Source organism: Ylistrum balloti, unplaced genomic scaffold, assembly GCF_031769215.1.
Source record: "Ylistrum balloti isolate Yb309-2 unplaced genomic scaffold, AGI_CSIRO_Ybal_v1 Utg370916, whole genome shotgun sequence".
In the NCBI taxonomy this organism is placed as follows: Eukaryota; Metazoa; Mollusca; class Bivalvia; order Pectinida; family Pectinidae; genus Ylistrum; species Ylistrum balloti.
Window position 1 is genome coordinate 258,708 of NW_026782519.1, and position 19,434 is coordinate 278,141.

General features: G+C 35.9%; 1 protein-coding gene across 1 annotated transcript; it reads right to left on the bottom strand.

Annotated features, from left to right (window-relative positions):
- Nucleotides 1-5,980: 5,980 nt before the first annotated feature.
- On the bottom strand, nt 5,981-19,165 carry LOC132559456 (transcription factor Sp5-like). Its single transcript, XM_060224076.1, has 2 exons — nt 19,121-19,165; nt 5,981-7,132 (listed from the first exon to the last, which is right to left on the bottom strand). Exons 1-2 carry the CDS (start codon nt 19,163-19,165, stop codon nt 5,981-5,983), a joined length of 1,197 nt encoding a protein of 398 aa, XP_060080059.1.
- Between the last annotated feature and the right edge of the window lie 269 nt (nt 19,166-19,434).

A 19,434-nucleotide genomic window follows, 5' to 3' on the forward strand; every position in this document is an offset into this window, starting at 1 on the left:
CTCTCCGTCCCCCGACATACTCACCCATCCTCTCCGTCCCCCGAATTACTCATCCATCCTCCCCGTCCCCCGACATACTCACCCATCCTGTCCGTCCCCCGACATACTCACCCATCCTCTCCGTCCCCCGACATACTCACCCATCCTCCCCGTCCCCGACATACTCACCCATCCTCCCCGTATCCCGACGTGATACTCACCCATCCTCTCCGTCCCCCGAATTACTCATCCATCCTCCCCGTCCCCCGACATACTCATCCATCCTCTCCGTCCCCCGACATACTCATCCATCCTCTCCGTCCCCCGACATACTCACCCATCCTCTCCGTCCCCCGACATACTCACCCATCCTCTCCGTCCCCCGACATACTCACCCATCCTCTCCGTCCCCCGACATACTCACCCATCCTCTCCGTCCCACGACATACTCAGCCATCCTCCCCGTCCCCCGACATACTCACCCATCCTCCCCGTATCCCGACGTGATACTCACCCATCCTCTCCGTCCCCCGACATACTCCCCCATCCTCTCCGTCCCTACCATAATCTTCCCTCTTTAGGATCCCGCCTTCTCATTAATTCTTCCCACCTCCTTCTCTCCGCCCAACTCTTCCTATTCACACTTTCTGCGTTTTTAATATACACATCAGCCTGCAGATTCCTTTCTTCCCTCATTTCCATTTTTCCGTTTCACAACCTACTCTTCCTCCAGTATTTGCCTATCTTTCCATTCCCTCCCTAAAAGTACAAATATCCGACTACAAGTATTTTCTCCCTTTTTGCTTTTGCTTGTTTCTCCATCCCCACCACCCTTCTTTCTTTTGATAACCCCTTCGCTCTTCTCGGTCTCCTCCAATATTCCTATTTGGGGCGTCATTTTCTCTCCTCCACGCCTTAGATTCTCTCACCTTCCCTCTTTCTATAATTAGACTTCCCACTTATCTTTAATCTCCATTTTGGACCTTATTTTTCATTCTTAAACAGTACTATCCTCTGCCTTTTCTGCGTGCATCCGCCTTTCCTCCATTCATATCTCTTCTACATTCCCGTTCCAACATTTCTTTAAATCTTATCCTTCTTATGTCTGTGTTGACATTTCCCTTGCTCTGTTTCAACCTATTTCTCTCTCCTTTACCTTCCCCTTTGCGCTTCCTTTAAGGAGTCCTCCTGTTAAAAAAACTAAAATAATGATAAAAGACATATCCAGCTGTCTTTCATAAAACATGGAATAGAAAGGTGATCATTTAAACACCTTGAACACGTGTATTGTCATACATCTTACTTCTTGTTTACTTTACAGCTAAAACACCTTTAAGATCCAGATGTCATATTTGAAGACCCTGTCGACACTCTTCACGACAGAGTCACGTAGACGCTTGAATGTGTTTACATATTCCTTTGTGTGGCTACTTAAAAGAAAATAGTGAGATTTAGACGGAGATATTTGATCCTCGTATGATCCCGACAATCGGCGTGTGTCTCAGTGATGATGTTAATATCAAGTTGACACAGGTCTTTGAGAGATTTCGTCGCTCTTTGAAGATTGGTTCGGTCAATACCGGGTAATCCCTACGCCAATTATCATACAGACGAAAACGCTGTAAGCTTCTTTACCGAGAGGTTGTCCGCACCACAGTCCGCGTCGGGTAAACAAACAATCATGAGTGAGTGTATTCTAGACAACAATTCAAAACAATCCTCTAACCTTAAACGCCGATGATCCGGGTTCGAATCTCTGTATCCTTGTGTAGACGGATAGAATGGTCGATAAATTCGCCAATTAAAAGACCATAATTTATTGTATATACGTATTTCGTCATTTTATACGTCGGATAAATATCGGCGGACGCGGCTTGACTAAATAGTGTTAGTTTATAGTGACACGTATACTGTAAATCACTGAGATTTCGCGAATTTTTTTTTTCGCGAACTAACATTTTCAAACACATTCGCCAATACAAGATTTTATGAACGCTGAACGCGAAAATAAATACCACGCCAAATACAGGTGATTTACAGGTAGTTGTAAGTTTATCTGCGTTTGCCCTCTGCTCTTACGGTGCAATAGGACTGGACGGTGAGTGTAATGATGAAACAGTAATTGCAACTGATCTCGCCGTATTGTGACGTCAGGAAATGCTCTTGCCGTCAGTCACGTGTTTCCGCTGTTCACAACACTGGATTTACTCCCCCATGATAAACAGGAGGTTTGTCTTTCAATACAATGGGATACAGAATTAACTCCAAGGAGTTACAATCTATTCTACCTCTATAATTAACGCTGCTTTTTTGTAGTGTTCAATAATTACAATTTTCTTAACGTAATTATACACGATCTACCTTCCTGACGACTATCTCATGAAACTAGGAACGTAAACCATCAACGTCTCTGATGAATAAAAATGCCAATAAACGTAGGTATAACTATTATATCAACAATAATTCCATTCTGAAAACAGAAAAATGAAAGCATATGGTATACATGAAGAAAGAAAACAAGAAAATACCGACATGTTAACATGATTATAATCCCAACTCAAATTCAATAAAACTAGGGCAAAATATTAACTAAAGAAAAAAACGAAACAAGATTTACATAGCGACCCCTGAAAAAGTATATGGTCATGTGTTCTGGAAGAGTAAACGCCTTCTGGCTTCATCGACGAATCCCGCCATGTAAATCCTGGTCAATGCAGGTAAGTTATGTTAGGTTCTCAAATGGAAACAATGCAAAGTTATGTCTTTTTTAACGACTATAAATACCTTTTTACTGTCTTGAAAAATTCTCATTCATTTTAAACCGAAAAAGGTTGCACCATCAGTGGATGGCAAGCGATGGGCCACGCGTATGTTGTTCAGTGAGGCAGCAACCAATTACTACAAGGAGACCTCGCCTCAAAACAACATTGTCTGTTCACGTGACGTGATACCAAAACAAACAAATAACTAAATATTTAAAATAAATTGCTTTAAGCATCTTATCATTTCGCTTAGTAACTTCATTTTGGCGGCCGGCGTCTATCTTCGGCGTACATATTGACCATATCTACAACGGCCACTTGAATATGGTTTTTTGACAGTCTGTCAAATTTCACCTCTGTATGACGGGCCTTCGTACAACTCTCAATATCCTAAATATCACATCTGAACGGCACTTTTCCTCATGGAAACTATAATCTTTGAATAATATATAATATATAAAGTCAGCAAATATATCTGTCTAGTCTTAGTTTCGTAAAATAATAAAATCCCCATTTATGAATGAATTCCATGTGTGTTTATAATCGTCATTACAGAAAAAACTGGCAGGTAAGATTTTTACACGACACGAGCGATGTTTGAAGTCCGATAACAACTGTCTAATTCCTAAACTGCTTTGTAAACAGAAGGACTGACAACGCAATCAGAGATGTGTTATATCAGTTTTGTCAACAGTATAAAATAACACAAGACATTGAGCCCGGTTTACATAAATTACATAATTGGGAATATCTAAAGGATCTGAGTGTTTAATGTTTCTCTGTATTTTTTGTTTATTCTAATAAAGGTAAAAATTGTTTATCTGATACAGTTAAAGTTTATTTACGGTTCGGTTATTGAGGAGCAATCCAAACCAGGGTCCTATTTTTGTCTTCGTGGCGTGGAGTGATTATAAACATTATCAACTTGCAACTTGTAAATAAAATATCATTTAATTAAAACGTGACAAAAAGAAAAAATAAAAATAAAATAGAAAATCGTGTATACCATTCCCTTACCACGCATTCCTTTTTGATAATTAATATATTTATGACTGAACTGAATTTAATTTTGTTAAAAGGAGAAAAGAAGAATTTGTATGTTCGGGTGACAAAACTTTGTACATGACATCTGTGCAGCGGAACGACAATTATATACGTTCTTCAACGATATTATATGATAAGAAACAAGCCCAGAACTTACAAATAACTATTGAACCGTGATGAGGATAGATTCTCTGATGCGTGAAATTGGATATTTTTTATCATATCCGGACCAAAATGAAACGATAGGCAATGTTCGATTGAAGCTTGTCTTTAAAAGTCAGTTTCAATTGTAAGTTGAAGAAATCGCTGTAATTGTATATCGTAGTTAATTTGATACTTAAGGGCGTATCCATCATATCCTCCTTAACGAAAGAGTTCCTGACAAATATTATGTCAATTATGTGACAGTATTGTGACGTCATCTACCGCAATAGCTCAGTCCATGGTTAAAGTAACCTCTGGTAAAGACCCGAAGTGTGTGATTGGACGCCCCTACTTTTTGCTCAGGAAAATGAGAAACAGATCAACCAGTGCTGTCGGAGTCGTGCCCTTAATTTTGAAAGTATGTGACGGGCCTCTGGTATGTTGTTCAGTGAAATACTCACCAACTGTTACACTGACTGTCTTTACGGAGAGATCAAACCAGCTATCTACTGAAACATACATGAATGGTATAATTTTCGAATGTTTCAATACGCCAGGACTATTTAATTTAAAAGATACTGAAACAGATACACTTGTTTGGTCATATAGGCGACTTCTATGTAACCGCTTAGGGAGTTATAGTTTTTTTAAAAGTCAGATCAATAGCTGTTGGATTTCCGTTATACACAATGTAGAAATTTTTTTTATCCTAGCTGTTCCGTAAATCCAGTGAGATTGTGGCGTCCGTCCGCCTGTCCGTCGTGATTAAGCTATATTGTGCTTAGGAGATCTATAATCAAATCAGAACTTCAACATTTGGTGAAATTTTATCTATTTGTTTATCTATTTATTCATATTTTAGTCACTTGTGTTGAGGTAAACATTGCGACTGATCTGTTTTGGTCGGTGAACTGAAACGTGTACATGGTACCGCTATTCTGAGGTAGACAATGTAGGTAGACAGAATATCATTGGTAATGCTAACAACCCCACACACAGTTCAGAGGAGAAACGACCCAAAGGAATCGTTTTCATTCAAATTTATTTTGTTTTGTTGCTAACATTTTGTCCAACTACAAAATCCTGTTAAATATATATTGCTAAACGTCATTTCAACAGTTAAGATAATTTAAATAACCAAGTGATTAATCTTTCATTTGATTAATTAAATATTTAAACAGTATATATTGTTTTATTGTTTTAAAACTACAATTGATCACAGTTATGTACATTTACATAAAACAATAAAGCAGGTAAACAACAACAACAACCAGCGAGTGTTTTGTAAGATTTATTTTTCCAAAAATAAATAAATCGTAATCAATAGCACTGTTATTTCAGACATTTGTAAACAGCCAGTCCCCCTATGTCGAACTTGCATGATCATGATAAACCGAAACCCAGATAATTAGATAAAAGGACTCTAAGATGTCACCAGGTATTATGGAATCTGAGAAAGGGTATTGTATTTATTTCGAGATAAAGGGGTCATATATATTTATCGATATAAAGAAGGCAAAAAGTGTATCCGAAAAAAAAGATAACGCTAATTTCGAGACAAAGAAGGCAATGAAGATGTCGAATAAAGGATATATTATCCTGCACATTTATCCACTGGGAATAAAGGTACTGTATATATCGAGATTAAAGAAGTATAACGAGATAAAAGAGTCATGCGAGATATCAAAATATATATTGATATCCAATTATTGATATAAAAGGTGTTACAGATATTGGAGGATTATTTCGTATATCAAAGATATAACCTTTCAAAGTTATGATAACTTGGGCGACCGTTTATAGGAATTATTAACAAAATAAATAGAAGTAAATCTTTCTTTTCTTTGTGATCTCGTTGTCAACTTATATTTGCCAGCACTATTCTGTATAAAACAACGCTATACAATCGATCTCAACATAAAGATAGAGATAATAAAATACACAGCAAAGTTTTAATTATTAGAAATCTTATAAAGAAACTTGGGAAAAAATAAAAACTCTATGAGTTACATAATATCACAGTTCTATCACTCTCCACTACATAGTTGGTTTTAATTTTGTTGGTAATCACACGAAATATCGATATTTTCGTCCATTACATCGGAATCCTCATCTAGACCATCAACATCGATGTCTTCGTCATCACTGTCGACAGCGCATGCGTCTTCACTTGAATCGATTGATGTTTGTTTTAACTTTTTGTTCTCGTGCGTTTTCACGTGTTTACTTAAGTGGTCACTGCGCATGAATCTTTTTCCACACTCTGGACAGCCGAACCTTTTTTCTCCTGTATGCGTCCGCAGATGACGCTGTAGTTCATCTGATCGCGTGAAACTTTTGCCACAGAACAACCAATTACACACAAATGGCCTTTCCCCAGAATGCCATCGTAGATGAGCTTTCAGATGCGAGGTTTTCCCGTACACTTTTCCACAACCCGGAATGTGACAAATATGCTGTTTCTTTTTAGCGGGATTGTCAGAATTTTTAGAATTTTGACAGTTTGGACATCTACAGCGTCTACATCGTCGAGTTGGAGTAATTGCTGGTTTCATTCCATGCATGACGGAAGCGATGTGGGCATGGTACTGAAGATCGGCCACGCCCCCCGTCTGCTGAGCATATAAAAAGTGGGAGTGAATTTCTGGTTTTATATCAGGCGGAACCGGTGTTGTACCAGTTTGTACACTCCACCAAGGAATATCAGCTTCAGACGCTGGTGCGGGGGATAATTGTTTTGGGGTGTGACACTGTTGTTGTACTAACGTCACAGGAGGTGATATTGGGGCATTGCCCATAGTGGGTGGCAACGACATTGTCGAAGGTGTTGGTACAAACTGTCTTCCGGTTGCCAAAACATTTTGCTGAAGAAGACGCGCTTGATGAAGTTCAAAGTTAAATTGTTCGCACTGTAACTGTTCTTGCTGTCTTGCCTGCATAGCTAGTTCCTGTTGTTGACGCATGTGCTGTAGTGGATGAAGAGGCGTACGTAATGATGAAGACATAATTTCCTGAATGTGTACTTCCGGTGATGGACGCCATGTTGGATGCGGTAGACTGGGAGTTGGTCGATGGACTTCCGGTGCACAAAGTCTTAGAAAATTACCAGGAGTTACATCCGGGACATTTCTCATCGATATCTTCATGTTCATTGCCGTCATCGTCGTGTGCTGTAACGATAAATATTTTTTTAAATATAAATACTAGTCCCTTGAAATAATCAAAGTTGTATGTATATAAACACTTTCTTATTGTCAAACTGATAGCAAACAAGGCAATCTTTAAGCCCGAGCTAAGGTACACATCTACATGGTCTTATTGCAGAAAACGAACTACGCCGACTATCTATGAAATATCACCTCCTTTTTCTTTCTTTTTTTTCGTCAAATTTCGGAATATATAAACTGGTGTACGCCTATAAAGACAGAAAACTTGAAATATTTAAGATATTCAAATACTAAAATTTAAAAGATATTTAAATGGATACAAAACATAAATAAAAGTGTAATTGAAAATCTACATCGACACTTAATTTCCTGGATACATGTAGCCAATTAATTTTCTTAAACTGATTTGAACAGTTCGTGGACAGGATCAAAAGTACCCTAGAAATCATTAATTCTATTCTGTACTATGATATAGTGTATCCTACATTAATATATCTTATATATAGCTCCAGGTTCTACCAGTATGTTGTCACTACCGACACTGTAGTGCTTTAAACATTAATGGAAAAAACATAGTATTTATTCATTGGCTTTATGTGTCCAGTTCAGCTGCGGACATCCCCCTTCCCCACCCCTCCAATCATGTGTCCAATTTAAGGGCGGACAGTCCTGTGTACAATCCTTTGAACTGAAAGATCTCTTTTTTCACGATACTTTGAATTGAATTGTATATTTTTTCATTTGTTTTGTCTCTTGTAAATTTCTCAAGATATTTGGGTTTTATCGATTCTTTTTCTACCTTGCAGAATAACGAAACTTGAACTCGTCAAATATTAACAATCTGTATAGCAGTGATTTTGAATGTGACTAACTTTCGTCTGTTGAAACATGATTCGTCACGTGAAAAGTTAGGAAGGGACAATTCCGCGCTCGCTATTCCGGCTATACTGCCTTGTTTACCTATAATGGTTCAGTTGGTGTGGATATATACTCCAGCATGTAATCTATTGTTAAAAGATTTTAAATTTACTTCTCGTTGTGTTAAATTCTGTGTATTGACAGGGTACGATGTATTTCATGTATTATTGAATCATTGCTACATGCATATTTGAATAATTGAGTAGAGAACAACATTACCACACACGTTTTTGAGTCGTCTGTTAGAAAATTGTCAATTTATTTTGGGACGAGTCGTCTATTAGAAAATTGTCAATTTATTTTGGGACGAGTCGTCTGTTAGAAAATTGTCAATTTATTTTGGGACGAGTCGTCTATTAGAAAATTGTCAATTTATTTTGGGACGAGTCGTCTGTTAGAAAATTGTCAATTTATTTTGGGACGAGTCGTCTATTAGAAAATTGTCAATTTATTTTGGGACGACTCGTCTGTTAGAAAATTGTTAGAAAATTGTCAATCTATTTTGGGACGAGTCGACTGTTAGAAAGTTGTCAATCTATTTTGGGACGAAGGGAGAGTATAAGTATTGTGTATCTGTTAGTATTAACGACTTATGGATCGAGACATTATAAGAACTCTCCTGTGGCTTAAGGAGGAAACTACGTCTGTGTTATATCCCTTTAACTCCTAAGTAGGTACTTCAGAGCTTGTTACAGTTATTGCCGGTCAATTTCCTACTTTTCCGTAAATAGTTCTAACTGTTCGTCATTATTAAGATATATTTATTACATCAAAGTAAGCAGGGGGGACCTTTACAGTTTAAAATCTTGATTCCCCAAAGGCAGGGGGGGGGCCTTTACAGTTTATCTTGATTCCCCAAAGGCAGGGGGGCCTTTACAGTTTATCTTGATTCCCCAGAGACAGGGGGGCCTTTACAGTTTATCTTGATTCCCCAGAGGCAGGGGGGACCTTTACAGTTTATCTTGATTGCCCAGAGGCATGGGGGACCTTTACAGTTTATCTTGATTCCCCAGAGGCAGGGGGGCTTTTACAGTTTATCTTGATTCCCCAGAGGCAGGGGGACCTTTACAGTTTATCTTGATTGCCCAGAGGCATGGGGGACCTTTACAGTTTATCTTGATTCCCCAGAGGCAGGGGGGCCTTTACAGTTTATCTTGATTCCCCAGAGGCAGGGGGGACCTTTACAGTTTATCTTGATTGCTCAGAGACAGGAGGGGGGACCTTTACAGTTTATCTTGATTCCCCAGAGGCAGGGGGGCCTTTACAGTTTATCTTGATTCCCCAGAGGCAGGGGGGCCTTTACAGTTTATCTTGATTCCCCAGAGACAGGAGGGGGGACCTTTACAGTTTATCTTGATTCCCCAGAGGCAGGGGGGACCTTTACAGTTTATCTTGATTCCCCAGAGGCAGGGGGGCCTTTACAGTTTATCTTGATTCCCCAGAGGCAGGGGGGACCTTTACAGTTTATATTGATTCCCCAGAGGCAGGGGGGACCTTTACAGTTTATCTTGATTCCCCAGAGGCAGGGGGGCCTTTACAGTTTATCTTGATTCCCCAGGGGCAGGGGGGACCTTTACAGTTTATCTTGATTCCCCAGAAGCAGGGGGGGACCTTTACAGTTTATCTTGATTCCCCACAGGCAGGGGGGATCTTTAGAGTTTATATTGATTCCCCAGATGCAGGGGGGCCATTAGAGTTTATATTGATTCCCCAGAGGCAGGGGGGACCTTTACAGCTTATATTGATTCCCCAGAGGCAGGGGGGCCTTTACAGTTTATCTTGATTCCCCAGAGGCATGGGGGACCTTTACAGTTTATCTTGATTCCCCAGAGGCAGGGGGCATTACAGTTTATCTTGATTCCTCAGAGGCAGGGGGGCCTTTACAGTTTATCTTGATTCCCCAGAGACAGAGGGGGGACCTTTACAGTTTATCTTGATTCCCCAGAGGCAGGGGGGGGCCTTTACAGTTTATCTTGATTCCCCAGAGACAGAGGGGGGACCTTTACAGTTTATCTTGATTCCCCAGAGATAGAGGGGACCTTTACAGTTTATGTTGATTCCCCAGAGGCAGGGGGGACCTTTACAGTTTATCTTGATTGCCCAGAGGCAGGGGGGCCTTTACAGTTTATCTTGATTGCCCAGAGGCAGGGGGGACCTTTACAGTTTATCTTGATTGCCCAGAGGCAGGGGGGACCTTTACAGTTTATCTTGATTGCCCAGAGGCAGGGGGGCCTTTACAGTTTATCTTGATTCCCCAGAGACAGGAGGGCCTTTACAGTTTATCTTGATTCCCCAGAGACAGAGGGGGGACCTTTACAGTTTATCTTGATTCCCCAGAGACAGAGGGGGGACCTTTACAGTTTATCTTGATTGCCCAGAGGCAGGGGGGCCTTTACAGTTTATCTTGATTCCCCAGAGGCATGGGGGACCTTTACAGTTTATCTTGATTCCCCAGATGCAGGGGAAACATTGTATTTAACATTAAGTGATGAAAATTGATTCCCATGTACGTCATATTAGAGTAAAATTCACATCATGCGTAATCTGTGTTACATGTTTTCAACGTGTATTTTTTATATTGATTCAAACATATTTATTGTCAAGCGTAGAGCAAGGGATTAGGTTTGTATTCAATTCACTTTCCTTTATGATCAGTATCGAAATTAAGATGTAGATTTGAAAATTGTATGCTAATATCCCTTGTACGATCTACATCAAAAATTGTTTCTGTCAACTTAAACTCTTGATAATCAATACTGCATGTGATTAATCTACATAAAACAAAATTATATGTAAATGTACAACATGACGCAGAAATAACCAAAATCCTATTTTATCACATGATAATAATAATGTCAATTATACAACTTCCCTGTGATAATAACATATATATAAATATATCTCGCGATCCTACACTTTCTTACACATCCCATGAACCGGTTATACAAATTAGTTATAAAAACATGGATATTAACTGAGAAACAATTAAACGGAGCTGTGATTTATTGAAGGTTCCTATTGCTTCCATTGTGACGTCATAACTTCAATTTGTCATATGCTATTATGACATCATCAAGGACAGAGATATAGAGGAAGAATATCGCCTATCTAACTTTTGAATCAGTCTAATTAAATGCTGTTTTCGAATATATATGCAAGTTACATGATAAACAGAATCTTGCATTCGTTTCCTTTTCATGTTAGATTAAAACAAAAAACAAACAAAAAAACGAAAACCAAAAACCCCTTTCCCCCATGAATTTTATATAAATGGAAACTCGGGTAAGATTTTTTTTATTTTGTTATTTTGTATTGTATTTGATATTTTGTTTACAAATTTTTTATCTTGGTTTCTAAAAAACCAAAAACAAAAAAATCTTTACAAGTAAACTGCTGAAATTTTGAATCTTTTTTAAATTGATCAACAATCTTTAAATTAAGCTTCTTATCAATTTCGGAAGAAAAAATATTTCTTGGATATTCTTATAATTTTGCCGGTATCATTATTATCAGATAATCTTTTTTTAACAAATCAAATGATTTCATTTCCAGATCACCGTAGTCCGAAAGAAACTTCACAGAATACACGGTGTCTAATTTCAACATCCAATGATTTATTAATGTCAAGACTATAACAGATAATTTATGTAAGACTTACGTCGAAACGAATTATTTGTAAGAGTATGTACTGAAATTTTTACACATCACTAACTCTTTGTAAGGCTTAGAGTTCAGTAATTCACACACAAAATGATAATTTCGTGAGACATAACCCAGTAACGTATATACAAAATAATAATTTGTAATATTTAATTCATTTGTGCATTTAGAAGATAATAATTTAGTAAGACTTTGTTTATCTATACATACAGAAAATGATAATAATTTAGTAAGACTTTGTTTATCTATACATACAGAAAATGATAATAATTTAGTAAGACTTTGTTTATCTATACATACAGAAAATGATAATGATTTAGTAAGACTTTGTTTATCTATACATACAGAAAATTATAATGATTTAGTAAGACTTTGTTTATCTATACATACAGAAAATGATAATAATTTAGTAAGACTTTGTTTATCTATACATACAGAAAATGATAATGATTTAGGAAGACTTTGTTTATCTATACATACAGAAAATGATAATGATTTAATAAGACTTTGTTTATCTATACATACAGAAAATGATAATAATTTAGTAAGACTTTGTTTATCTATACATACAGAAAATGATAATAATTTAGTAAGACTTTGTTTATCTATACATACAGAAAATGATAATGATTTAGGAAGACTTTGTTTATCTATACATACAGAAAATGATAATAATTTAGTAAGACTTTGTTTATCTATACATACAGCAAATGATAATAATTTAGTAAGACTTGGTTTATCTATACATACAGAAAACGATAATAATTTAAGAAGACTTGGTTCAGTAATGCATACAAATGATTACATCAATTTTGTAACACCTATTCCTTCCTTCACAAGTTCAATATCTTTCTGTAACCGTTACATCTGCGCTGTCAGCTAACATTATTTATTTAACTGTTGAACTGTCGTCAGATTGTATTCATTTACGATATGAATGACAGATACAAATAGAATTGATAGGGAAAAATCAAAATGCAAATGTTCTTTCATAAGAATATCATTCAAATGCGATCATGATCACCTTAAAAGTCTGACAAAAGCATGATATTCACTTATCAAAATAGTCAAATTTATGCTACATACCTGTTATCGCTATGTAAGTAGATAGGTTATTAAGACAGGTATGTAGATACCTTTGTCAGAATAAAACATTCTCCTCATGCTGTATCTAATACGAATTTCTTGAATGTCAACATTTGTGTTCAGCCAATGTTTCATCTGACAAAACTATAAAGTTGCCTGAAGTCAGAATGAAATCCCACCTTCCCAACCATCACAGTGCTATACCTAATTAGGAGCGCATGTGGTCAGCATCGTTTCTCGTGTCTGACTGACCGGTACCGTGAGTACCCCAGGGGGAAGGGCCGAACCATATGACACGTGCCTAATCGCTATACATAAAGTGTGTAAATCTCAGCCCGCCTTACCCCGTGGCAAAGACAGCTAGATGTATTCATTCAGTCAAACACTAGGCCTATGTACCATCTTACTAGAAGGAGTTATACCTGCACTCTGAATCATGTAATTAGATTTATCACAGGTGTAAGCTTTCGGTTACAGGTAGCGCTTTGAAGATTTGTTAAATTACCTGGTTAGCAAACCTTTAACAGTGTGAGTCACCGTTTCTATATATCCCAGGGTTCAGATAGGTTTTGACCCAAAACAACCCTATGTAAATATTTCTTACTGTAGACTGCAATATTTACAAACAACAAATAGATGTAATATAGTAGTTGGTGAATACATTCTTTGTTATTCATTTGTAATGCTTAATATATATATAACTCATACCTATGTATCAGATTCAGTTATATACCTTATACATTCGACAAGTTGTTTATTTCCAATTCTACACTGATATGTTTTTCATACTGTTAAAAAACATTACATTTTATTTATTTCTTTCCTTTTTGAAAAAAATAGTTTTACGAACGTTATATGACGAATGTTTAAAACTTTATGTATTGTACAGCTGCATCGTCCTTCTAGAACGGTTCGGTGATGCCAGGGGCCTAAGCAAGGAAGAACACAAGGAAAACCTAGCAAACATCTTGATTAAAAGGGAGGTAATTAAACCACATACTGTAAGGTCATTAATTTTCGTCGGGGATTTATTTCCGTTGAATTCTTCGGTAATTTAAATTCACGAATTGATGTGTCCAAAATAAAGGTTGACATGGATTGCGATCAAGATTTATCAAAGATATCAAGTGACATAGAACATGTTTATTTCTGGGAAAGCCGCGAAAGTTCAGCGCCTTAAAAATGTATGATTTACTGAAATTTTGGAGATTCTCTATGTAAGAATGTAAAAAATTATTTAAGATAATTCTCCAAGCAATATCAGTATCGACTGTCAAACCAAGAAGACATAAGACAATTTTTCCACTCGAAATTCATGTTTTTATCTCAAATAAGATAATAGTGAGTTAAGCTCAATATAAGCGATATTAATATATATATGAATTTCATTTTTGAGAAGGAAAAGTACTGTAAAATCATTGATTTCGTAGGCACCTTTAATCCGCGAAGTTATATATAATCACGAACCGTTAAAGTAAGTATATATTAATATATATGTATAAATTTTTGGTCTTGATTTATCCACGAAAAAGCATTTTTTGGAAAACCCACAAAAATATATGAATATACAGTACTTAAAGTAGCTCAATCACAGCTATTTCTAGACTGGAAATGTAAACATATTTTATGATAAGGTTTATATCGTTTTTTCACACAGATGTACTTTTTACGTCAACAATTCCACGCAGGTGCCCGAACTACCTGTAATCCTGGTGTAAGGTTTCTGTATGACGTTGCTGAGGCCCAACTGACTTTGATATCGATATAACACACACAGGGATGAGTACTGTCTGTAGGTCAATTGAAATATAACAATAGAATACCCTAACATATAAATATACAAACACATAAATGTTGACATTTAAAACGTTTTCAAGTCTTATACAATTACATATCTACTAGTGTGGCCATCTTGTCCTGCTAAAGGGAGAGAAGATAATCTCCTCCTGAGTAACTTTTAATGGTCCGGAACGTATACGTTGATTTGGAATAATGAGGCTTAAAGTTTTAGGAAAATTTTTAACCATTCATCGAGTCAAGACCACCGGTGAGGTAAACTATTATGCAGAGTAAAATATTGGACAAGATGGTTTGGTTGAGTAAAGAGCCCCTCCCCTGTTTTATCTTAGTACTGGTGGTTATTAGGACCTTTCGGCCCACCTGTGTAGCCCTAACAAGGGTAGTTTGTCACGGTTCGACAAGTGCCCCTCCTCTAATGATAGCGTAATTCTTTACTATTGAATTAACACTAATTTGTGGTCAGATTTTGAAGGGATGGTTAGATTAATTAAACATAAAACTGCTAACTTTATTGATTAATATCCTTTAATAAACTTTATTACGTTATGATGGTTTTGTCCATGTTGACATTTGTTTGTTTCGACTTTTCAGGAACGGAACCCATGTGAAGGAAACGGTAAAAAGTTTGAAAGGGATTGATATTTAAAAGCTGTTTTACCTCTGTTTATAGATTGAAATCAATTTAAATACCAGCCCACCAACTAAGAACTTTCAGTGAACTACAGAAATAAGCAACGGTTCAAAAACCTCTTTAAGAAAAGGTGGAAAAAACCCACGAAACGCACAGTATATCTAAATTTTATCGATAATGAATTAAGACATTTCAGGGTTCGTGAATCAACCCTCTCCCTTATATATTGTACTGATTAATCGTGTAGGCCACCAAAGATGTTTTATATGTAATTGATATTGATCATACTGATTAATTGATGAGATACCTACAAATTGATATCAGGTAAGTATTATTTATTTATTCGTCTATTCGATAGCCCCTCATTGTTTATTTACATAAACATCTCGAGCCTTAAATTGTTTCCTGGTACCAAATTTCCTCGAAATATTTATGGCGCAGTTTTATAATTATTATCATCATTTGGATGTATTTTGCATCTTCTACCTTATCCATGTATTCCATTGAACTATATGTGTTTACGAGCCTTCTTTTCAGCATCCTTGTTACCGTCGGGAAATTTTCATGGTTAAACTAAAAGTGTAAACATAGATTTATATATTTTATTAAATAAGAAAATTAAATTCCTTACAATGATGATATTCTTGACTTTGGGTGTTTTGGCATGTACATTTGTAATACCAAATAGATTGAAACAAAGTTTATATAAATTTTATTTTGAAGTCGTGAGCTTTTATTTCTATCATGGAAACTAATGAAAGTGTGGAACTTTTGCGAGTATATGGTGTATAATACCCAGCATACTCTTATCCTTTCAGAATAACAATGACAAAATATTCGATGTACACTATCAGCCATAAACAGAATCAAACTCAAGAGAAAATCTAAACAAAAACACAAAAAAAAATGTATCAAAATCCAAACAATAAATCGTATACCTGTTTTACATAAACCACAAACATTTTGGTAATCAAGCAGAAGAATAATAGAACACCTATGTAATAGTGGTTAATACATTTCGTATTTCTGTTACAGATATGAACATCACTTGGAGAATAGAACACCTATGTAATAGTGGTTAATACATTTCGTATTTCTGTTACAGATATGAACATCACTTGGAGAATAGAACACCTATGTAATAGTGGTTAATACATTTCGTATTTCTGTTACAGATATGAACATCACTTGGAGAAAAGAACACCTATGTAATAGTGGTTAATACATTTCGTATTTCTGTTACAGATGTGAACATCACTTGGAGAAAAGAACACCTATGTAATAGTGGTTAATACATTTCGTATTTCTGTTACAGATGTGAACATCACTTGGAGAAACTCGCCAGATAAGTAAGTAGTATATCATTGGTAAATCTATATTAATCTCTTCTCTCTGGTGTTAATTCTTACAAAAACAGAATGAGTACTTTAACTTCACTTATTGTTTAAATTACATTATAATACAATATCTTTCCTTTTGCGATTTTTTATAGAACGTTATTTTACAGTATTGAATTTATAGAAAACTTTTTATGTATTATTAAGTGAAGCAAGTTTGTTTTCTTGTAATGAAAGATCGGGATTAGTCCAACTCCCTGTCTAGAGTTTGACTTTGCTTCGGAATAGATTTTCCTCTGTCATCTACTAGGTTTCACTATCAGGCCCCGAGCAACATCGACGGGTTTTGGATGGACAACACAGCTGTATCATGCAGTTTACCTCAGTATTTGGTTCTACTGTATCTAATTCAAACTTTGTGTTTAAAGGTGCCAATCACCTGCCTGTCCTTTGTGTAATTTTCCTAAATACCATGGTAAAGATCGTTTGTGCTGATTCTAATCAGAATCATCCGATTTTCGACGGATGAATCAGAGCCGCCCAGGTTTAATCCATACATCACCTACATGTATCAACACAGTCAGTCCACTATTAAATTATCCTTCCTACATATTATTCACTTTGTAATCATATCTTAAATATATTTAATATAAAACTAACGTTATTCCATATGAACATTGGTATATAGCAAAGATACAAAAGTTGATAGTATCAATACAACGTCATCAACCAGGAGAAATCGGCATTCAAAGTAAAAGTCGTAAAAATTGCTGTGATAATTATTGAAAACAAAACACTGTATTCTATTGTTTCAACTGAAAATCATAAAAAACTTGACGAGATAAACAGGTCAATATACAAGGAACATATCCATTTATCATTAAGTATCTATGATGTTTCAGTTGATATTGAAAATAGTAAATTATGGTTGATATGGACACTCTGACTGGATTACTGCTTTCCTATTAATTTTTGCGTACTCATATTTTGGTTCATTCCTACAATTGACTTATTAATATTGATGCTCATATTGAGATTCACTATGAAAAGTTACGATTAAACTTAAATTTTAGTTTATTGTCTAAAGTCCTGAAGTAATACTAAAGCATTTTTAGCCATACTTACTCTACCGTAGAAGTTCTAAATCTATTTTATTATTCCTATTTAGCCAATCTCATTTGAAAAATCACCCGCTATACTTATTTAATCATGTACACACTTAGTTCATTATATCATGATATTACAATGATAACTAGGTGTCCTAATACTTTAGTTTATATCGTAAGTCATCAATGTCCTTAAAAGTTTACTTTCATCCTGTCGTTCTGACATATTTTAGTTTATTACAAAATTTTGGTCTAAACTTTTCGATTGTAATACATAATTATCGACAGTATGTTGTCACACGATTGCCTATGTATGAAAATTATTTTTCTCGTTGTGTTAAGGAAAAAGGTTTGAATACAAAAATATCTTTATTTGTGATTAGAATCTTACACTCCTGTTTTTCGTCTTAATGAATAAAGTAAAAGTGTAAAATAATTTGATACACCGATTTCATTGAAATCATAGTTCGTTTAATTTCAAATTATTTAACTTACTTAATAAATAATACAAGTCACTGACACTAGAAGTTGCCTACCTTGTATACAGTAAGTGTATGTGTGAGAGTGTTATGACGAATGAACCAATGGAAACTATACAAATCAATTGTTTACAATAGAAATGTTTGTTCTTCAACAGTAATGAAGTTATTCGTTTGAGTAAATGCTGTGCTACTTCTCGTTCACCGGTAGGTAGCTGTACAGATTTGTCAGTGAGGGGAGACTGTTTCCTAAATACTATTACACCCAGTACCAAACATAAATATTTATAAAACGATGGTAAATTACTTTATAATTTTAGACAAGAAATTTATGTAAGATATATTTGGGTTATAAAATAACTCCTAATTATATTCATTGTGATTATCAACGTGAGCGTATTCATATGTTTGTATGTTGTCCGATCAATTTCATTCCATTGTGTTTGTCAGTTGCTTGAATGAATGGCATAATATATGGATGTAAGCATCTTAGCTTACAATAGTACAGCTGAAAATGGCATATCATTAAGGTCATTAGTATGGAATTAGGAACATAAAATTAGTGAATGTCTAGAAGTGGTGCACAGATATGGAACGTCATACCTTATCATGGTTAAGGACCGAATCACCAAACCAAAAGGAAAGGCCCAGATAGAAGGTTAATGATAAACAAGATATACAGGAGCCCATCTTATAGGAAAGAACGCGGAACCACCAATACAGAAAGGAGAAAACAAGCAAGAGAGGAACCGCAAAAATTAACAAATAAAAAGATAAGCAAGGAAGGAGTCAGTAGATTCAAACAAAAAAGCAACAGAAAACATGCGAAATATGAAATCAAAAGAAAAAAAATCCCCAGAATAGCCAACTAAAATAAAAATAAAGAAAAACCAAAACAAAAACAGAGAGAAAGACAAAAAATTAAAGGGGAGCCAGCGTATATATATATATATATATATAAGATAAGCAACACAGAAACACCATGCCTTGGGTGACTGAAGACTTACCGGATGAAAGTGTAGGGGACGTGGAGTAGCTATAGCCGTGGCCATAGTGTTGTTGAATCGTTTCAGACAGTCATATACACATCCGCTCTCTCACGGTGGTCCAACAGAAGCTGCAACACTGCACCTCTAACGATACTCCTTTTTTGTCGCCTGGCGTGAAAAAAAACCTGTGAACACTCCTGTCTACAGTTAGTAAAATCCCTCCAGTAAGATATACTCACTGTGAAGTGTTAAGTCCAACACAGATCTCCACCCTTCACTGTTAAAGTTCTTTATAAAGTTAACATTTTTCTTGAGAAGATTCCGATTTCCAT

Coding starts and splice junctions, on each gene's coding strand:
- LOC132559456 (XM_060224076.1), bottom strand. CDS start 19,165: ATGGCCACGGCTATAGCTACTCCACGTCCCCTACACTTTCATCCG. Junction 7,133..19,120: donor GTCCCCTACACTTTCATCCG/GTAAGTCTTCAG, acceptor TCAAGGGACTAG/TATTTATATTTAAAAAAATA.